Genomic DNA, 19,983 nt, shown 5'->3' on the forward strand with positions numbered 1-19,983 from the left:
GCCATGGCCGATGATATTTCAGCATCGGCCATGGCTGGATTGTAATATTTCACCCGTTATAATAGGTGAAATATTACAAATCGCTCTGATTGGCAGTTTCACTTTTAACAGCCAATCAGAGCGATCGTAGCCACGAGGGGGTGAAGCCACCCCCCCCTGGGCTAAACTACCACTCCCCCTGTCCCTGCAGATCGGGTGAAATGGGAGTTAACCCTTTCACCGGATCTGCAGGGATGCGATCTTTCCATGACGCCACATAGGCGTCATGGGTCGGATTGGCACCGACTTTCATGACGCCTACGTGGCGTCATGGGTCGGGAAGGGGTTAAAAGAGGTCTGAATATGCATGATGAGAGCATTATACTGCCTCTGTACAAATCCCTGGTTAGACCGCACATGGAGTACTGTGTACAGTTTTGGGCCAGGACGGATATTATTATTTATTATGATACATTTTTTTTAGCACCATTTATTCCATGGCGCTTTGCATGTCAAAAAGGAGGCAAATATAGACAAATACAAAAGTCATGAGCAAAAAACAAGGCACTAACAGGTACAGAAGGAGGGAGGACCCTGCCCGCAAGGGCTCACAGTCTGTAGGAGATGGGTGAGGATACACTGGGAGAGGGTAGTGCTGGTTGTGCGGCAACTCAGTAGGTTGAGGATCACTGCAGGCTGTAAGCTTGTAAGATATAATAGAAGTAGAGCGAGTACAAAGGAGGGCAACAAAATTAGTAAAGGGGATGGGGGAACTACAATACCCAGTGAGATTAGCAAAATTAGGATTATTTAGTCTATAAAAAAGACGACTGAGGGGCGATTTAATAACCATGTTTAAGTATATAAGGGGACAATACAAATTTCTCTCCGAAGATCTGTTTATACCAAGGAAGGTAAAAAACTCGGCACTCTAACTTAAGTTTTGTTAGTGGTTTAATTGTGTCCACGTTAAACAACAGAAACGTTTCGGTCCTAACATTCGGACCTTCCTCAGTCACTATGGTACAAAATAAAATACATAAATAAAACTTATACATAGTAAAACAGTAAACATCGTGTCAAAAAATAAATAAATAAAATAATGATAATCCAATAATAGAACCAAAGTATATACAATATGCAAATGAGGTCAAATATAGTAACCTGAGAATCATTTTAGTAGCTGAGTATCATAAACATTCTAGATTAGGGAATGTGGTCGAAGAATCTATGCTTTTAGAGAGCATCACTGATCTTAACGAGTGGCTAGGGACGTACCAGTAGTAAGATATGGTCGACACCAGGCAGACCCCCAGGATTGTGAAATCTCAGATTCTGTGATTGAAGGAGAAAATGTGCTATGATGCTAAATGGTGCTGCTGGGTGCAAGAGGTGGAGTATCCAGCAGTGTTGTAACATACCATGGGAGATGGTGGACACAGACTGTGTCTCAGGACTGTATAAAATCCAGCAAGTGCCCTGAGCATAAGCACATAATAATACGCTGGTGAGTGGCCATGAGCTGTCGCTGGCAGTGCACGGGAACCCCACTCAACTGGTGGGTACTGCGCGTGTCCGTGAATGTGGCGTGCACAGATATCCGAGTGTCCATTAGAATGGGTGAAACGTTTTCAGCATTTAGTAGAGAAGACTCTGGGAGAAAAAAGGGAGAGAGTATATTAATATGAGGCATTCACAATAGGCATTGTTGCGTCCCATGTGCAAAGAGGACATGTTATAAATCGTCATATTTTAATGCATAAGAAAATTTGGCATGAAATGCAGGTTTTTAACAGTAGGTGCTATTGCACCAAACGTAATATGCTCATCTTATGGATAGTGACAACCCAGTAGCACAAAAGTGAAGTAATGATATACATCAGAAATGACATAGAATACAGGTATTTTAACGGTATGTACCAACTTATACTTGTAAAGTGGTATATCTTTATAGAAAAGACAGGATGTCATAGTCCCGATTTAACCCTTACTTCATTTTTGTGCTACTGGGTTGTCACTGTGCACGCGCTCATCTTTCTAATCTGATTCCCCATATACGTGGCATGCCTACTGGTTATGTCACTCTCAGCTCTTACCTTTTCGTACAATGCTGATGAGACCACTAATATTCTAGCGCAGACGAATGTGTCTAGCTCCTCCAAGGGAGACACGTGGGCGAGATTTAGAACGGGAGCTCCGTCACCATACCAACTTAGAACTACATTGCGCAACACTAACGGAGTATTTACGCGTCCAACGCATCCCACGCGGTTTACGCGTACCCCTCCGCCCCACTCTCTTCTCTGACTCTACAGAATTTTGCACTAAATACGAACAGATCTTAAATAAGTGTTCCTTTGATCTAATGCTTCTCACTGTAGAACATCTACAGCAAGCCATCAGTACCAGCTCGGAACGAATTGGATCCATAGAGACTCAACTATCTTCCACGGGCACTCCTGAGGAGGTCACAACACTTAAATCTCAAATCAACCACAACGTGAAACAGCATAGGAAAGATATAGAAGATTTCAAAAGGAACAAATTCGCCAGGGACCAGGAGGACTATGAATTAGACCAGGTCTACAAGTGGCGAAACAAACCCTCTTCATGGCGTACCTCGTCCAGAATGGGACACAGACCCTCAACGGACATCTCAACATCCGGTTCCGAACTAGACCACAGCGGCCCATCTGCCACTACAGCATCTTTTTTAGGTCAACGATTGAGACCCTGACAACAACAAAGAAGAGGATGAGGCGGGGGCACTGACCGAAGGGACAATCCACAACAAGTACGGACTACTCACTCTCAGGTATGAGCCCACTTGTAGTCAATATATCATCACGCACACTTAGTGTTGCAGAACACCAAGTCCTACAAAAGGGTTTATCCTTCTGCCCCTCTTACAAATATCGGACATTTGACCTGGAGATGGATCTCCAGCGTTTCTATCGGTCCCTAAGATTGAAGGTACACTTCTCAAAACCTATACCCTCTCTATCTTCATCCTCTGACACCCCGCATCGCCTTTCTGCCATCTCCCTGGGCCTTAGATCCAAAAGCCTATACAGACCACCCTTAGGGTCCAATGCCCTAGAAACCTTTATAGACTTTACACAGAATACATTTCATAAATTACAATCTGATATCGATAAAGGTAAACTACATTACCCACCAAATCTCACAGCAGTGGACCATCATGCTCTTAGGTCCCTACGGGATGACAACACCATCATTATTAAACCTGCGGATAAGGGGGGTGCTATCGTCATTATGGACCGATCCTACTACACAACAGAGGCCCTCCGACAACTCAATGATAACACTATCTATAAGAAACTACCGCGGGACTACACGAGCCACGTTAAAGACCACATCTTAGACCTCCTCCAACGGCATAGTGACATGGGCATCCTTGATAGGAAGACATGTGACTTTCTAACTTCTTCCAATCCGGTTACTCTGGTTTTTTATATCTTGCCAAAGATCCATAAGAACCCTAATCACTGACCCGGCAGACCCATTGTCGCTGCCACCGACTCCATACTCTCACCCATTGCCATATACCTAGAGAAGATTCTGACACCCCTCATTAAAAACAGTAAATCTTTTCTCTTGGACACAGGGTCATTCCTAGATGTGATTAAGACAATTGGACAGGTCCCCAGAGACTCTTTACTTGTCTCCTTTCAAGTAAAGGACCTCTATACCTCAATTCCGCATGAGACCGGGATACAGTGTGTCCGAAATTTACTTGAAGTATCCAACTTCAGAACGGACGAAACCGACCTATGCATAGATCTCCTGACAACAGTTCTCACCAAAAACTACTTTCTATTCCAAGATGACTACTACTTACAGATCCGTGGGACCGCGATGGGCACGAATGTAGCACCACCCTATGCAAATTGCTACATGGCCCATTTCGAGGAAACTGTCATCTACACATGTACCCTGTTCCAGAATAACGTCATCACATGGAAACGATACATAGACGACATCTTCTGCATATGGGGCGGTATGTTCGAGTCGCTTACTACCTTCCATGATTTCCTCAACAGGTCATGGCCAGGCTTGACCTTTACAATCTCACATGACCATTCTAAAATCAATTTCTTGGATACAATGGTCATGAAAGATGACGAGGGTAGACTGTCCACCGATCTATACGTTAAGAATATGGACCGAAACAGCCTATTGCATTTTATCAGTTTTCACCCCACCGCCATGAAACGCTCAATCCCAAAGTCTCAGTTTCACCGTGTCAATAAGATTGTTTCCGACACAGCTACCCACAAGGTCCGAATTGAGGAAATGTCTGCTAAATTTAGGGAGAGGGGTTATCCACAAAAGATACTAGACACATCATTAACACCTAATACTCGCAGGGACCCACAATCTGGTGGCAGGGTTGCTTTCGTACACATACCATCCATTTGTTTACATTGTCCATAGGTCTATACGCCAACACTGGCATCTTTTACAGACAGCTCACCCTGAGTTCCCAGAATTCTCCAAACCATTCTTACCATGTTTCAGACGGGCGCCAAATTTCAGGGACTCTCTGATACGAGCCGACCTGGGGCCTACCAAACCCACTGGCCCACAGCGATTTTCACAACGACCCAGGGTGGGCACATTCCCATGCTTAAGTTGCACCCAATGTAATAATGTACAAAAGGGTGAGGTAATTCATCACCCACACACGGGCAAAACCTACAAAATTAGGGGATATTTCACCTGCGATGTATATATCATTACTTCATTTTTGTGCTACTGGGTTGTCACTGTCCATAAGATGAGCATATTACATTCGGTGCAATAGCACCTACTGTTAAAAACCTGCATTTCATGCCAAATTTTCTTATGCTTTAAAATATGACGATTTTTAACATGTCCTCTTTGCACATGGGACGCAACAATGCCTATTGTGAATGCCTCATATTAATATACTCTCTCCCTTTTTTCTCTACTAAATGCAGGAAAACGTTTCACCCATTCTAATGGACACTCGGATATCTGTGCACGCCACATTCACGGACACGCGCAGTAACCTTATCATGGATTGAATGACAGCACTTAATCTGGCACCCAGAGCGCACCATGAGAATACTGACACGCACGGTCATTTTCTTCTGGTCTCAGACCACTCCTGGTCCTCACTGATAGGCTTTCAGCCCTATGAATCCCCACCCCCTTAGCTTTATTTAGTGTTGCCTGCCACATTTCCTGGTTGCATGGACTTACAGTGGATGCCGCGTCCCTTCAGACCACACACACAGGCTTCAGATCCTCTAAGGTCAGTACAGTTCAGTGGGGTTCCCGTGCACTGCCAGCGACAGCTCATGGCCACTCACCAGCGTATTATTATGTGCTTATGCTCAGGGCACTTGCCGGATCTCTATACAGTCCTGAGACACAGTCTGTGTCCACCATCTCCCATGGCATGTTACAACACTGCTGGATACTCCACCTCTTGCACCCAGCAGCACCATTTAGCATCATAGCACATTTTCTCCTTCAATCACAGAATCTACTGAGATTTCACAATCCTGGGGGTCTGCCTGGTGTCGACCATATCTTACTACTGGTATGTCCACAGCCATTCATTAAGATCATGGATGCTCTCTAAAAGCATATATTCTTCGACCACATTCCCTGATCTAGAATGTTTGACACTCAGCTACTAAAATGATTCTCAGGTTACTATATTTGACCTCATTTGCATATTGTATATACTTTGGTTCTATTATTAGATTATCATTATTTTATTTATTTTTTGACACGATGTTCACTGTTTTACTATGTATAAGTTTTATTTACATATTTTGTTTTGTACCATAGTGACTGAGGAAGGTCCGGATGTTAGGACCGAAACGTTTCTGTTGTTTAACGTGGACACAATTAAACCACTAACAAAACTTAAGTTAGAGTGCCGAGTTTTTTACTACAATTTATGGTATTGGAACCTACTCACTCACCTCACTATTAGGCTGTGCACGCGCTCATCTTTCTATACCAAGGAAGGTGACGGTCCCAAGGGGGCATTCTCTGCATCTGGAGGAGAGAAAGTTTTTCCACCAACATAGAAGAGGATTCTTTACTGTTAGGGCAGTGAGAATCTGGAATTCCTTGCCTAAGTAGGTGGTGATGGCGAACTCAGTCGAGGGGTTCAGAGAGGCCTGGATGTCTTCCTGGAGCATAACAATATTGTATCTTACAGTTATTAGGTTTTTTAGAATGCACGTAGATCTTGGAAATTATTCTGATGGAATATTGGTTGAACTGGATGGACAAATGTCTTTTTTTTCGACCTTGCTAATTATGTTACTATGTGAACTGTCATTGCCCTGGTGAATATTTAACCCCTTCACGCTGCAACCCTTTTTCGTTTTTGTGTTTTCATTTTTCGCTCCCCTTCTTCCCAGAGCCATAACTTTTTTTATTTTTCTGTCAGTATGGCCATGTGAGGGCTTGTTTTTTGTGGGATGAGTTTTCCTTGGAATGACACCATTGGTTTTACCGTGTCCTGTACTAGAAAACGGGAAAAAAATTCCAAGTGTGGAGAAATTGCAAAAAAAGTGCAATCCCAAACTTGTTTTTGTTTGGCTTTTTTGATAGGTTCAATAAATGCTAAATCTGACCTGCCTTTTGATTCTCCAGGTCATTACGAGTTCATAGACACCAAACATGTCTAGGTTATTTTTTAAGTGGTGAAAAAAAATTCCAAACTTTGGTAAAAAAACAAAACGCAATTTTCTGAGACCAGTAGCGTCTCCATTTTTTGGGATCTCGGGTCGGGTGAGGGCTTATTTTTTGAGTACCGAGTTGACGTTTTTAGTGATACCATTTTGATGCAGATATGTCCTTTTGATCACCCATTATTGCATTTTAATACAATGTCGCGGCGACCCAAAAAAAATGTAATTCTGGCACTTTTAATTTTTTTCTCGCTACGCCGTTTAGCGATCAGGTTATTTCTTTTTTTATTGATAGATTGGGCCATTCTGAACGCAGCGATACCAAATATGTGTAGGTTTGATTGTTTTATTGTAATATTTTGAATGGGGCGAAAGGCAGGTGATTTAAACATTTATACTTTTTTATTTTTTTATTTTTACTTTTGCCATGCTTCACTAGCCTTTTGCCATGCTCAGATCTCTCCTATGTAGTAGAATTACAGCATTGCTATGAGTGCCGCCAAAGGGTGGTGCTCACAGCAATCTGGCATCAACAATCATGGAGGTCTCCAGGAGACCTCTGGTTGTTATGCCAATGCACCGGTGACCCCCAATCACGTGACAGGGGCCAGCGGTGTGCGCATTTCCAGCCCAATGGCCAGAAGTGCTTGTTAGATGCCGCTGTCAGAGTTTGACAGCTGCATTTAACTAGATAATAGTGGCGGGTGTATCGCAAATCCACCCACCGCTATTGCGGGCACATGTCAGCTGTTCAAAACAGCTGACATGTCCGGCTTTGATGTGGGCTCCGGCGGGGAGACACAACATGCGCTGTACTAGTACAGCACATGTCGTGAAGGGGTTAAATATTTTTACATAACTTCCCATTTGTACAGACATTTTAAGTAGAAAAATTTTAAATTCAAGGATATTTTGTTCAAAAATAATAATTGGTTTTATTCTTGGCAGATAACTGTACCAGGAGATCAGAGGGACATCTGACATCTTCAGTTTTTAAATCAGATGATCCTAATATCCCACGGAATACAACTGAAGTGAATGCCATTACTCCAGATGTACCATCATCCCTTCACAGCAAAGATTTGTCATCTGATCCTATGAAATGGGTCCTATCTTCTGATTCATTACCGACTACTAAGGAAAATCAAAGTAACAAAATAAGCATTAAAAAACAAATAGTTCCTAAAGTAAAAAAGCCATGTTTGCGTTCAGAATATGGAAATAGTTTTCCCCTTGAAATGTCTTTTCTTAAACATAAAAAAACTCACCCAGCAGAGAAAAGATTTTCGTGCTCCATGTGTAGGAAATGTTTTAACCAGAAATCACAACTTGTTAGACACCAGAGAAGTCACATAGTGGAGAAGTCTTTTTCATGTTCAGAAAGTGGGAAATGTTTTACAGAAAAATCAACTCTTGTTACACATCAGAGAACTCACACAGGGGAGAAGACACTTTCATGTTCAGAATGTGGGAAATGTTTTACAGATAAATCAACTCTTCTTAGACATCAGAGAACTCACACAGGGGAGAAGCCATTTTCATGTTCAGAATGTGGGAAATATTATACTGATAAATCAACACTTGTTAGACATCAGAGAACTCACACAGGGGAGAAGCCATTTTCATGTTCAGAATGTGGGACATGTTTTACAAATAAAAGGGGTCTTATCAAACATCAGAGAACTCACACAGGGGAGAAGCCATTTTTATGTTCAGAATGTGGGAAATGTTTTACAGAGAAAGCAATACTTGTTATACATCAGAGAACTCACACAGGGGTGAAGCCATTTTCATGTTCAGAATGTGGGAAATGTTTTACAGAGAAAGTAATTCTTGTTACACATCAGAGAATTCACACAGGGGAGAAGCCATTTTCATGTTCAGACTGTGGGAAATGTTTTACAACAAAATCAAATGTTATTACACACCAAAGAACTCACACAGGGAAGAAGCCATTTTCATGTTCAGAATGTGGAAAATATTTTACACAGAAATCAACTCTTGTAACACATCAGAGAACTCACACAGGGGAGAAGATACTTTCATGTTTAGAATGTGGGAAATGTTTTACAGATAAATCAACTTTTGTTAGACATCAGAGAACTCACACAGGGGAGAAACCATTTTCATGTTCAGAATGTGGAAAATATTTTACAGATAAATCAACTCTTGTTAAACATGAGAGAACTCACACAGGGGAAAAGAAACTTTCATGTTCAGAATGTAGGAAATGTTTTTCAGAGAAATCAACTCTTGTTAGACATCAGAGAACTCACACAGGAGAGAAGCCATTTTCTTGTTCAGAATGTGGGAAATGTTTTAATCAGAAATCAAATTTTGTTAAACACCAGAGAACTCACACAGGGGAGAAGACAGTTTCGTGTTCAGAATGTGGGAAATGTTTTACAGAGAAATCATCTCTTGTTAGGCATCAAAGAACTCACACAGGAGAGAAGCCATTTTCTTGTTCAGAATGTGGGAAATGTTTTCATCAGAAATCAAATTTTGTTAAACACCAGAGAACTCACACAGGGGAGAAGACAGTTTCATGTTCAAAATGTGGGAAATGTTTTACAGAGAAATCATCTCTTGTTAGGCATCAAAGAACTCACACAGGAGAGAAGCCATTTTCTTGTTCAGAATGTGGGAAATGTTTTAATCAGAAATCAAATTTTGTTAAACACCAGAGAACTCACACAGGGGAGAAGCCATTTTCATTTTCAGAATGTGGGAAATGTTTTACAAATAAAAGGGGTCTTATCAAACATCAGAGAACTCACCCGTAGGAGAATCCGTTTTCATGTTCAGAATGTCGGTAATACCCTCTGATGGAGAATATAAGAAAAAGAAAAAAAGAGAAGTTATTCAGCTAACCATTATATGAATTTCTCTGGCTTTGGGTGTGGACTCCAAGATGGTGCTCTGAAAAAGCAGCTGTGGTAATCAAACAAAAAAGTTCCAGCAACAAACATCCAAAATCAAGTTACTGAGTGGACGTTAAAAACTTCATTGTATTGCAATTCCTTTAAAAACATGCCGGTAAAATAGTCATGATTAAAAACACTTTTGTTTGAAACGCGTAATCCCTCACTCACTATTTTAACATCATGCCTTTAAAGGAATTGCAATAAAATGAAGTTTTTAATGTCCACTTAATAACCTGATTTTGGATGTTTGTTGCTAGAACTTTTTTGTTTGATGACCTCGGATGAAGATGACAGCAGTATCTCAGTAACGCATAAGGGTTTGTATGACCCTTTGGGACTCCGTACACGAGTAACAAGTGAAGTTACATGTTGACTACTCCTACACGCGGCACAAGCCACATCTGATGAGTCACTTGCCGGGACTCCGTGCTTTGAGGTGTGCTGCAGTGAACTTTTGAGACTTCTTTCCACCAACTTGTACGAGTATCTTCCCTATACTAGTGGAAATGTGGATGTAAGGTATTTACCACAAGGATATCTATTTGTGTTACAAGTTTAACACCGTGCTTCATTATTTGCAAGCATCAATGTAAAGCCACTGACACATGATTTTTATAGTCCATGCTATAGAGAACTGATAGAAGATTAAATGCTACTTTATTTTGTTGTCTTGTAGCTAAAGCAACACAAAGATAAAAACTGTGCATGACTATTGAACTGTGTCTGTCAGCTGTGACTAATAACTATTAAAGAATTGTCCCTACGAAGGGTTTAATTAAAATCAACAAAAATTATTATATGGACAACTCCATTAACCATTTGTCTTAGTAAATAACAAACTGTGCCTGCCAACCATGGTATTCACTTTATCAACTATGGCTATTGGATAATGAATTTTTATTGTCTAATTTATGATGTTTAACTATATGTGTTTGTTGTTTTGAATATATCCTGTTTTATTGTAATTTGCTATGTGTAACTAACCATTCAATTTATCAAACAAGCATTGGCACAATTGATGGGAATTAGTGTGTATGGTATCTTAAAGAACTAAATACCGCACATGTTCACACTATATAGCGCAGAGATGTTTTTTAATTTTAATCTCATTAGTAGTGATGAGTGAACATGCTCGCCACTGCTCGTTACTCGCCCGAGTATCACTATGCTTGGTGTACTCGGCGAGCATCGAGCTTTTCCGGGATTATTCGGCAGTAACTGGTGTCTCCACCCAGCAGTTTTGGCGGACTTTAGAGACCCAATCATGCTGCAGTAATTGTCTGCCAGGCCATGAAATACCGCAGCCATCTTTGTTGTGGTCGTGCAGTAATTGGCTTGGCCGCACAGCATCATCCCGAGTATAAGAGACCTGGCGCCGCCCTAATTGCCGCATTCTGCTCCAGATTCAGCGAGAGTAGGGAGAGCTGCTGCCGATAGGGTTGGAATCGTGGTTTTTAGAGTTAGTGTAGGTCTGCAACTCTTACATCCACAACTCCTGAGAAACCAACGGTCCTTTTTAGGGCTAATTCGTGGGTCTCGATATTGCAGTGCTACGTAGGCAGGGCACAGCATATACACATCAGTGCAAGGCCTGAAGCCACTGTATGTGCATCCATTGCTCCCACTGCATCCCTCCCAAAGCTCCATAACTGCTGCTGCAGCTTTTTTACTATATACCTAGTTGCAATTCACCCCCCACCCCCACCCCCCAAAAAAATATACAGTCTGTTTTGTCAGACTGAGGCCTGTTTAAAAATAATAGTTTGTCAGGGATATGTAGCATAGTTGTGTGTGCTAGCCTTGTGCCACTTTTTTTTTGTTGGCGTTTTAAATTCACCAAAAAGGCCTCATATATCTGGGTGCTCCAAGTTTTTGCATTTTAGGCCATTTTGCCACTGTTTTTACTGTCTGTTACTCTAATTACATACAGCACTATTTGGCAAATATGCAGCCTGTTTTTTTTGTAAGTGCCAGTGTGGTATTTCCGTGACAGCCCTCATATATCTGCATGCTCCAAGTTTGGGCATTGTAGGCCGACAGACCACTTTTATAGCTGTCTGTTACTGTAATTATATACAGCACTGTTTAGCATAAAAAAATATAAAAAGGTCACATATTTGCCAGTGTGGTATTTCCGTGACAGCCCTCATATATCTGCGTGCTCCAAGTTTGGGCATTGTAGGTAGGTGTACCCCTTTTTTTTGCTGTCTGTTACTCTAATTATATACAGCACTATTTAGCATAAATTAACTTCACAAAAAAGCCCCCCAAAATTGAATACAGTCTGTTATATCAGGCTGAGGCCTGCCTGGTGTTTGGGTTTGAAAAATCATAGATTTGCAGGCATACTGATCAGATATTACTTTGCTACTAATAAATTTATTTGTGTTAAGCATTTGAAATAGTGCAGTAGTCCATTTAAAGTGGGCAAGGCAAGGAACAGGGAAGTAGACATGATGATGATGGTGCATGCAGAGGACGAGGCCATGGCCAAGGTGAAAGTGGGCAACAACAAAGAACCACATCTCGCGCGACCTTCCGGTCCCAGTTTCTAGGGGACTGCAACACACCACTATTGAAGCCAGAGCATTGTGAAATAGTTGTTGGTTGGATAGCCAATAATGCTTCCAGTCACTTAGCCATCACCACCACCACCGCCGCCATGTCTTCCACACAGTCAAGTCTTAGTAGCCGTGAGTGTGGCCAGGATATTCTTCACCCTGATCCTCCTTCCTCCCACTATGCTGAGTGCGCTGAGACAACTGATCCCACATTTGGACACTCTGAAGAGCTGTTCAGTTTTCTATTTCAAGATTCAGAACTCTCGTCCGGTCAACTTGAAGTTGGGACAGATGAGATCGCACGTAGAGATGCCCAAAGCTTTGACCAGCTCTGGTCATGCGAAGGCGATGGTGGGAAAGTGTCAGAAGAGGTGGACGATGATGAGACACAATTGCCAGAAAGTCAGGAGGAGGAGCAGGGTGCGGATGTGGAAGACGAGGTGGTGGATGACTATGTGACTGACCCAACCTGGCAGGAGGACATGCAGAGCGAGGGCAGCAGCACACATGGGGAATGAGGCATATCACCCCAACAGGCAGAAAGAAGCAGTGTGGTGGCCACAGGCAAATGGCGTGCATCAGATCCCTGTCACACCAACATGAGGGAAGTTGCCATTCCAACTGTTAGATCTTCCCAAGTCTGGTTATTTTTTAAAGACTCTGCCAATAACCCCAAACAGGCCATTTGCAGCACCTGCCATGCCCATTCAGCAGGGGTAGCAAAACAACCAGCCTGTCCACCACCAGCATGATCAGGCACATGGCAGCAAAGCACCCGACTTTGGGAGCCGAACCTCAGGCTCTAGGACACACCACTGCTTCTTCCACCGTTTTGCGTAGAAGCCAATCCCCAGTACACCGTGCATGTGAAGATGCCTCTAGCTCTGCACCTGTTGTGGCCCACAGTCAAGCAGCACCATCAACAAGCACGTCCTTGTCCCAGCACAGCCTTCAGTTGTCTATAACCCAGTCTTTGGAACGCAAGCGGAAATACCCAGCCAATGCCCCACAGGCCACAGTCCTAAATTCTAATATTTCTCTTCTGCTTGCGCTAAAAATGCTGCCTTTTAGGCTGGTTGAGACGGAAGCTTTCTGCAACCTGATGGCGGCCGTCTCAAGCTACTCGGTCTCCAGTCGCCACTATCTCCCGGTGTGCCATACCGGCATTACACCAGCATGTGTCCCACAACATTACCCATGTCCTCAACAATGCTGTTACAGGGAAAGTCCACCTAACCACTGATACATCGACAAGTGCTTGTGGGCAGTGACAGTACATCTCACTGATGGCACACTGGGTTAACAGTGAAAGCCAGGACCCAGTCGGACCTTGGGATGGAACACATTCTCCCCATGCCGAGGATTGCTGACCCTACGTCAGTCAGGGTTGCCCCCACAGTCTACAGCTCTGTACCTCCTCCTCACCTCCATCCTCCATCCCTGAAATTAACACATCAGTCAGAAGCTGGAAGCACTGCAGCACTGCCTCAGCCAAGCAGCAATAGGCTTTGCTGAAGCTAATCTGCATAGGTGACAAACCGCACAATGCAGAAGAGTTGTGGACAGCGCTGAAAGAGCAGTGAGATGTTTGGATGAGAGAAAGAAGGAAACACTGCACTGCTGCCACTTATAACCATGAAAGGCCACTGCTATGTGCCGCTGCTGAGTCTGTAAATGCCGAGAGGACAATCGGGTGCACCCAAAAACAGTGAAATATATGAATCCAAAGGGAAAAAATGAATGAAAGTGCAGTCACCGGTCCTTCTGAATTATCATCCTTTATTCAGAACATATACAGGTGACTTATGGGAGAATGTGGAAAAACAGACGACGGCTGTTTCATGCGACTGCACTTCTACGGGTCCCATAGAAGTGCAGTCGCACGAAACGGCCGTCGTCCATTTTTCCACGTTCTCCCATAAGTCACCTGTATATGTTCTGAATAAAGGATGATAATTCAGAAGGACCGGTGAGTGCACTTTCATTCATTTTTTTCCCTTTGGATTCAGATGTTTGGATGACACCGCTGAACGTACAGCCAGGCATGGTCGTGTAACATAGTAACATAGTTAGTAAGGCCGAAAAAAGACATTTGTCCATCCAGTTCAGCCTATATTCCATCATAATAAATCCCCAGATCTACGTCCTTCTACAGAACCTAATAATTGTATGATACAATATTGTTCTGCTCCAGGAAGACATCCAGGCCTCTTTTGAACCCCTCGACTGAGTTTGCCATCACCACCTCCTCAGGCAAGCAATTCCAGATTCTCACTGCCCTAACAGTAAAGAATCCTCTTCTATGTTGGTGGAAAAACCTTCTCTCCTCCAGACGCAAAGAATGCCCCCTTGTGCCCGTCACCTTCCTTGGTGTAAACAGATCCTCAGCGAGATATTTGTATTGTCCCCTTATATACTTATACATGGTTATTAGATCGCCCCTCAGTCGTCTTTTTTCTAGACTAAATAATCCTAATTTCGCTAATCTATCTGGGTATTGTAGTTCTCCCATCCCCTTTATTAATTTTGTTGCCCTCCTTTGTACTCTCTCTAGTTCCATTATATCCTTCCTGAGCACCGGTGCCCAAAACTGGACACAGTACTCCATGTGCGGTCTAACTAGGGATTTGTACAGAGGCAGTATAATGCTCTCATCATGTGTATCCAGACCTCTTTTAATGCACCCCATGATCCTGTTTGCCTTGGCAGCTGCTGCCTGGCACTGGCTGCTCCAGGTAAGTTTATCATTAACTAGGATCCCCAAGTCCTTCTCCCTGTCAGATTTACCCAGTGGTTTCCCATTCAGTGTATAATGGTGATATTGATTCCTTCTTCCCATGTGTATAACCTTACATTTATCATTGTTAAACCTCATCTGCCACCTTTCAGCCCAAGTTTCCAACTTATCCAGATCCATCTGTAGCAGAATACTATCTTCTCTTGTATTAACTGCTATACATAGTTTTGTATCATCTGCAAATATCGATATTTTACTGTGTAAACCTTCTACCAGATCATTAATGAATATGTTGAAGAGAACAGGTCCCAATACTGACCCCTGCGGTACCCCACTGGTCACAGTGACCCAGTTAGAGACTATACCATTTATAACCACCCTCTGCTTTCTATCACTAAGCCAGTTACTAACCCATTCACACACATTTTCCCCCAGACCAAGCATTCTCATTTTGTGTACCAACCTCTTGTGCGGCACGGTATCAAACGCTTTGGAAAAATCGAGATATACCACATCCAATGACTCACCGTGGTCCAGCCTATAGCTTACCTCTTCATAAAAACTGATTAGATTGGTTTGACAGGAGTGATTTCTCATAAACCCATGCTGATATGGAGTTAAACAGTTATTCTCATTGAGATAATCCAGAATAACATCCCTCAGAAACCCTTCAAATATTTTACCAACAATAGAGGTTAGACTTACTGGCCTATAATTTCCAGGTTGACTTTTAGAGCCCTTTTTGAATATTGGCACCACATTTGCTATGCGCCAGTCCTTCGGAACAGACCCTGTCGCTATAGAGTTCCTAAAAATAAGAAATAATGGTTTATCTATTACATTACTTAGTTCTCTCAGTACTCGTGGGTGTATGCCATCCGGACCCGGAGATTTATCTATTTTAATCTTATTTAGCCGGTTCCGCACCTCTTCTTGGGTTAGATTGGTGACCCTTAATATAGGGTTTTCATTGTTTCTTGGGATCTCACCTAGCATTTCATTTTCCACCGTGAATACCGTGGAGAAGAAGGTGTTTAATATGCTAGCTTTTTCCTCGTCATCTACAACCATTCTTTCCTCACTATTTTTTAAGGGGCCTACATTTTCAGTTTTTATTCTTTTACTATTGATATAGTTGAAGAACAGTTTGGGATTAGTTTTACTCTCCTTAGCAATGTGCTTCTCTGTTTCCTTTTTGGCAGCTTTAATTAGTTTTTTAGATAAAGTATTTTTCTCCCTATAGTTTTTTTAGAGCTTCAATGGTGCCATCCTGCTTTAGTAGTGCAAATGCTTTCTTTTTACTGTTAATTGCCTGTCTTACTTCTTTGTTTAGCCACATTGGGTTTTTCCTATTTCTAGTCCTTTTATTCCCACAAGGTATAAACCGCTTACACTGCCTATTTAGGATGTTCTTAAACATTTCCCATTTATTATCTGTATTCTTATTTCTGAGGATATTGTCCCAGTCTACCAGATTAAGGGCATCTCTAAGCTGGTCAAACTTTGCCTTCCTAAAGTTCAGTGTTTTTGTGACTCCCTGACAAGTCCCCCTAGTGAAAGACAGGTGAAACTGCACAATATTGTGGTCGCTATTTCCTAGATGCCCAACCACCTGCAGATTTGTTATTCTGTCAGGTCTATTAGATAGTATTAGGTCTAAAAGTGCTGCTCCTCTGGTTGGATTCTGCACCAATTGTGAAAGATAATTTTTCTTGGTTATTAGCAGAAACCTGTTGCCTTTATGGGTTTCACAGGTTTCTGTTTCCCAGTTAATATCCGGGTAGTTAAAGTCCCCCATAACCAGGACCTCATTATGGGTTGCAGCTTCATCTATCTGCTTTAGAAGTAGACTTTCCATGGTTTCTGTTATATTTGGTGGTTTGTAACAGACCCCAATGAGAATTTTGTTACCATTTTTCCCTCCATGAATTTCGACCCATATGGACTCGACATCCTCATTTCCTTCGCTAATATCCTCCCTTAAAGTGGACTTTAGACAAGACTTTACATAGAGTCAAACCCCTCCTCCTCTCCGATTTTTACGATCCTTTCTAAACAGACTGTAACCCTGTAAGTTAACTGCCCAGTCATAGCTTTCATCTAACCATGTCTCGGTTATTCCCACTATGTCAAAGTTACCTGTAGATATTTCTGCTTCTAGTTCTTCCATCTTGTTTGTCAGGCTTCTGGCGTTTGCGAGCATGCAGTTTAGAGGATTTTGTTTTGTTCCAATCTCCTCGCTGTGGATTGTTTTAGAAATGTTCTTACCTCCCTTCTGAGTACGGTATGTTTTCCTGGGTCTTCTTTGTTCAAGTCTAATGTTTTTCTTCCCGTCCCCTCTTCTTCTAGTTTAACGCCCTCCTGATGAGTGTAGCGAGTCTTCTGGCGAATGTGTGTTTCCCAGGTTTGTTTGAGGTGTAGTCCGTCTCTGGCGAGGAGTCCATCGTACAAGTAATTCACACCGTGGTCCAGGAATCCGAATCCTTGTTGTTTGCACCATCGTCTTAGCCAGTTGTTTGCATCAGGGATCCTGTTCCATCTCCTGGTGCCATGCCCGTCTACTGGAAGGATAGAAGAAAAAACTACCTGTGCATCCAGTTCCTTTACTTTCTTCCCCAACTCTTCAAAGTCCTTGCAGATTGTCTTTAGGTCCTTCCTTGCCGTGTCATTGGTGCCAACATGTATCAGAAGAAATGGGTGGACGTCTTGGAGCTGAAGAGCTTTGGTATCCTATCGGTCACATCCTTGATCATCGCACCTGGAAGGCAGCATACTTCTCTTGCGGTTATGTCCGGTCTGCAGATGGCTGCTTCTGTGCCTCTCAGTAGTGAGTCTCCCACCACCACCACTCTTCGTTGCTTTGGCTGTACTTTTTGCTGTCACTTGTTGCTGTGTGCCCTTTTCTTTTTTGCTTGCTGGTATTGCTTCATCCTTAGGTGTGCCATCTTCATCCTCTACAAAGATTTGATATCGGTTCTTCAGTTGTGTGTTTGGTGATTTCTCCATGGTCTTCTTGCTTCTTTTGGTCACATGCTTCCACTTATCTGCTTTTGGAGGTTCTCTGACACTTTTTTCACCTTCTGTGACCAGTAGAGATGCTTCTGTTCTGTCTAGAAAGTCTTCATTCTCTTTGATAAGTTTCAAAGTTGCTATTCTTTCTTCCAGACCCTGCACCTTTTGTTCTAAAAGGGCCACTAGTCTACACTTCTGACAGGTGAAATTTGATTCTTCTTCTGGTCGATCTGTGAACATGTAGCACATGCTGCAGCTGACCATGTAGGTTGTCACATCTGCCATGTTGCTCCTAGATCCTGCTGACTTGCTGTGTGTTTTCCTTCTTGTGTAATCTACTCAGCCAAGCTCTCTTGCAATAATGTCCTACAGGCTTGGTGATGCTTTCCAAGCAGCTGGTCCCGGCTGTACCCAACGATCTTCTAGCTTAGTGAAACTCCTTGCTTTTCCCAGAAGGCACCTGGAATATGCAAATTAGCCTCCTCAAGCTTGAATCCCTGTGTGTGACAATGGCCGTAACCTGGTGGCAGCTCTGAGGCAAGGTTAGCTCACACACGTACCTTGCTTGTTCCATGTGCTTAACTTTTGGTTCAACTTTTCTGAAAAGCTACCCAGAGCTGCCGGATCTGCTAGTTAAAGTACGCCATCTGTCTGCCCGTTTTAGAAAGTCAGCTCCAGCTTCAGCTACCCTTGCCGTGCTTCAGCATTGTTTGCAGCTTCCAGCTCACTGGCTGGTGTGTGATGTCCCCACGCGCTGGAACTCTACGCTGCATATGTTGGAAAGGATTTGTGAGCAGAAGAGGGCAGTTGTTGACTACCAACATCAACAAGGCCTTTGACATTCAGTTCAGAATCCACACATAAGACCTCAGGAGTAGACATGGATGTCCGACATATGTACCATCCTCCAAAACTTTGAGGACTGCACCAAGATGGTGAGCGGCGATGATGCCATAATGAGCATCACCATCCCGCTTCTCAGCATTCTGAAAACCTCTCTGCTCACAATTAAAGAGGATGCATTGCAAGCAGAGCACAAGGACATGGAGCAAGGAACCATACAGGGGGATTACACTCAGCCCAGCCTCATGTCTTCTCAACGTAGATTGGTACTCAATGAGGAGGAAGAACAGGAACTACTTTCATGTGCTATAGATGGTACTACAAAGGGGAAAGCCTGAGGACAGGGAGGAAGAGAAGGACAGCATGGTCAGTCGTCCTGTTGGTGAGGACACGGAAGTCTTTCCTGTTAGCAGTCTGGCACGCGTGGCTGACTTTATGTTGCGCTGCGTTTCACGTGACCCTCGCATTATAAAAAATTTTAGGTGACACATTCCTGGTTGGTGACTAGAGTTGAGTGACCTTGACCTTTTTAGAGTCGAGCCGGGTTTCGCGAAACCCGACTATCTCAAAAGTCGAGTCGAGAGGAATTGGCCGATTATCGCGAAAAGTCGGGTATCGACCGAAACACGAAACCCAATGCAAGTCAATGGGGGAGCATAGTCGGCAGTGAGTGGAGGCCAGGAAAACACCTACACTGCCCATTTTAATGGCAAAAACATCCATTCTTGTTACAGAAGCTTGTCAATCGTAATTTAGCTTATAATAATTGGAAGGCATTTGAAATTGGGGGTCATTTGGCTAAAGTTGTGGGGGGTAGGGCTGGTTCAAGTAATTAGTGGGCCCAGTAAATCTGGACCACATCACGGCAGTGGAGCAGGGAGAGGTAAGTATTTCAACTTTGCAAGTGCTGTGAACCTGAGCAAGCAGGGGGGGCCCACTCGTTGGCATTGGCACTGGCACAGGGCTCCTCAAAGTACAGCGGTGTGTTTGCACGGCGGGGGCGCCTCCCACCGGCAGCAACACTTTTGCGTACTATGAGAGGCCCTGTGCCAGTGACGTCGCCAACTAGTATTCCTCCCCCCACCTGATGAAGGAACCTGCACTTTCATCTGCACCTTCCTCTTTGTCCCCGTGTAAGGTGGTATGGTATGCGGGAAGAGGAACCTGACTTTCAGCAGGGTCACAATCTTGCTGTGTAGCGTGCACGGGGAATGTTGCGT

At 43.2% G+C, this 19,983-nt stretch overlaps 1 protein-coding gene across 1 annotated transcript in view; it reads left to right on the plus strand.

Moving 5' to 3' along the window:
* The window catches only part of LOC138663260 (zinc finger protein 605-like), a 75,874-nt gene extending 65,021 nt beyond the window's left edge, over positions 1 to 10,853 (plus strand). The window contains exon 7 of the mRNA XM_069749432.1: positions 7,632 to 10,853. Within this exon, the coding sequence (XP_069605533.1) occupies positions 7,632 to 9,469 (1,838 nt within the window). The 3' untranslated portion in view covers positions 9,470 to 10,853. The remainder of the gene's footprint in view (positions 1 to 7,631) is intronic.
* The last annotated feature ends 9,130 nt before the right edge of the window (positions 10,854 to 19,983 follow it).

This window comes from Ranitomeya imitator, chromosome 2 (assembly GCF_032444005.1).
Source record: "Ranitomeya imitator isolate aRanImi1 chromosome 2, aRanImi1.pri, whole genome shotgun sequence".
In the NCBI taxonomy this organism is placed as follows: Eukaryota; Metazoa; Chordata; class Amphibia; order Anura; family Dendrobatidae; genus Ranitomeya; species Ranitomeya imitator.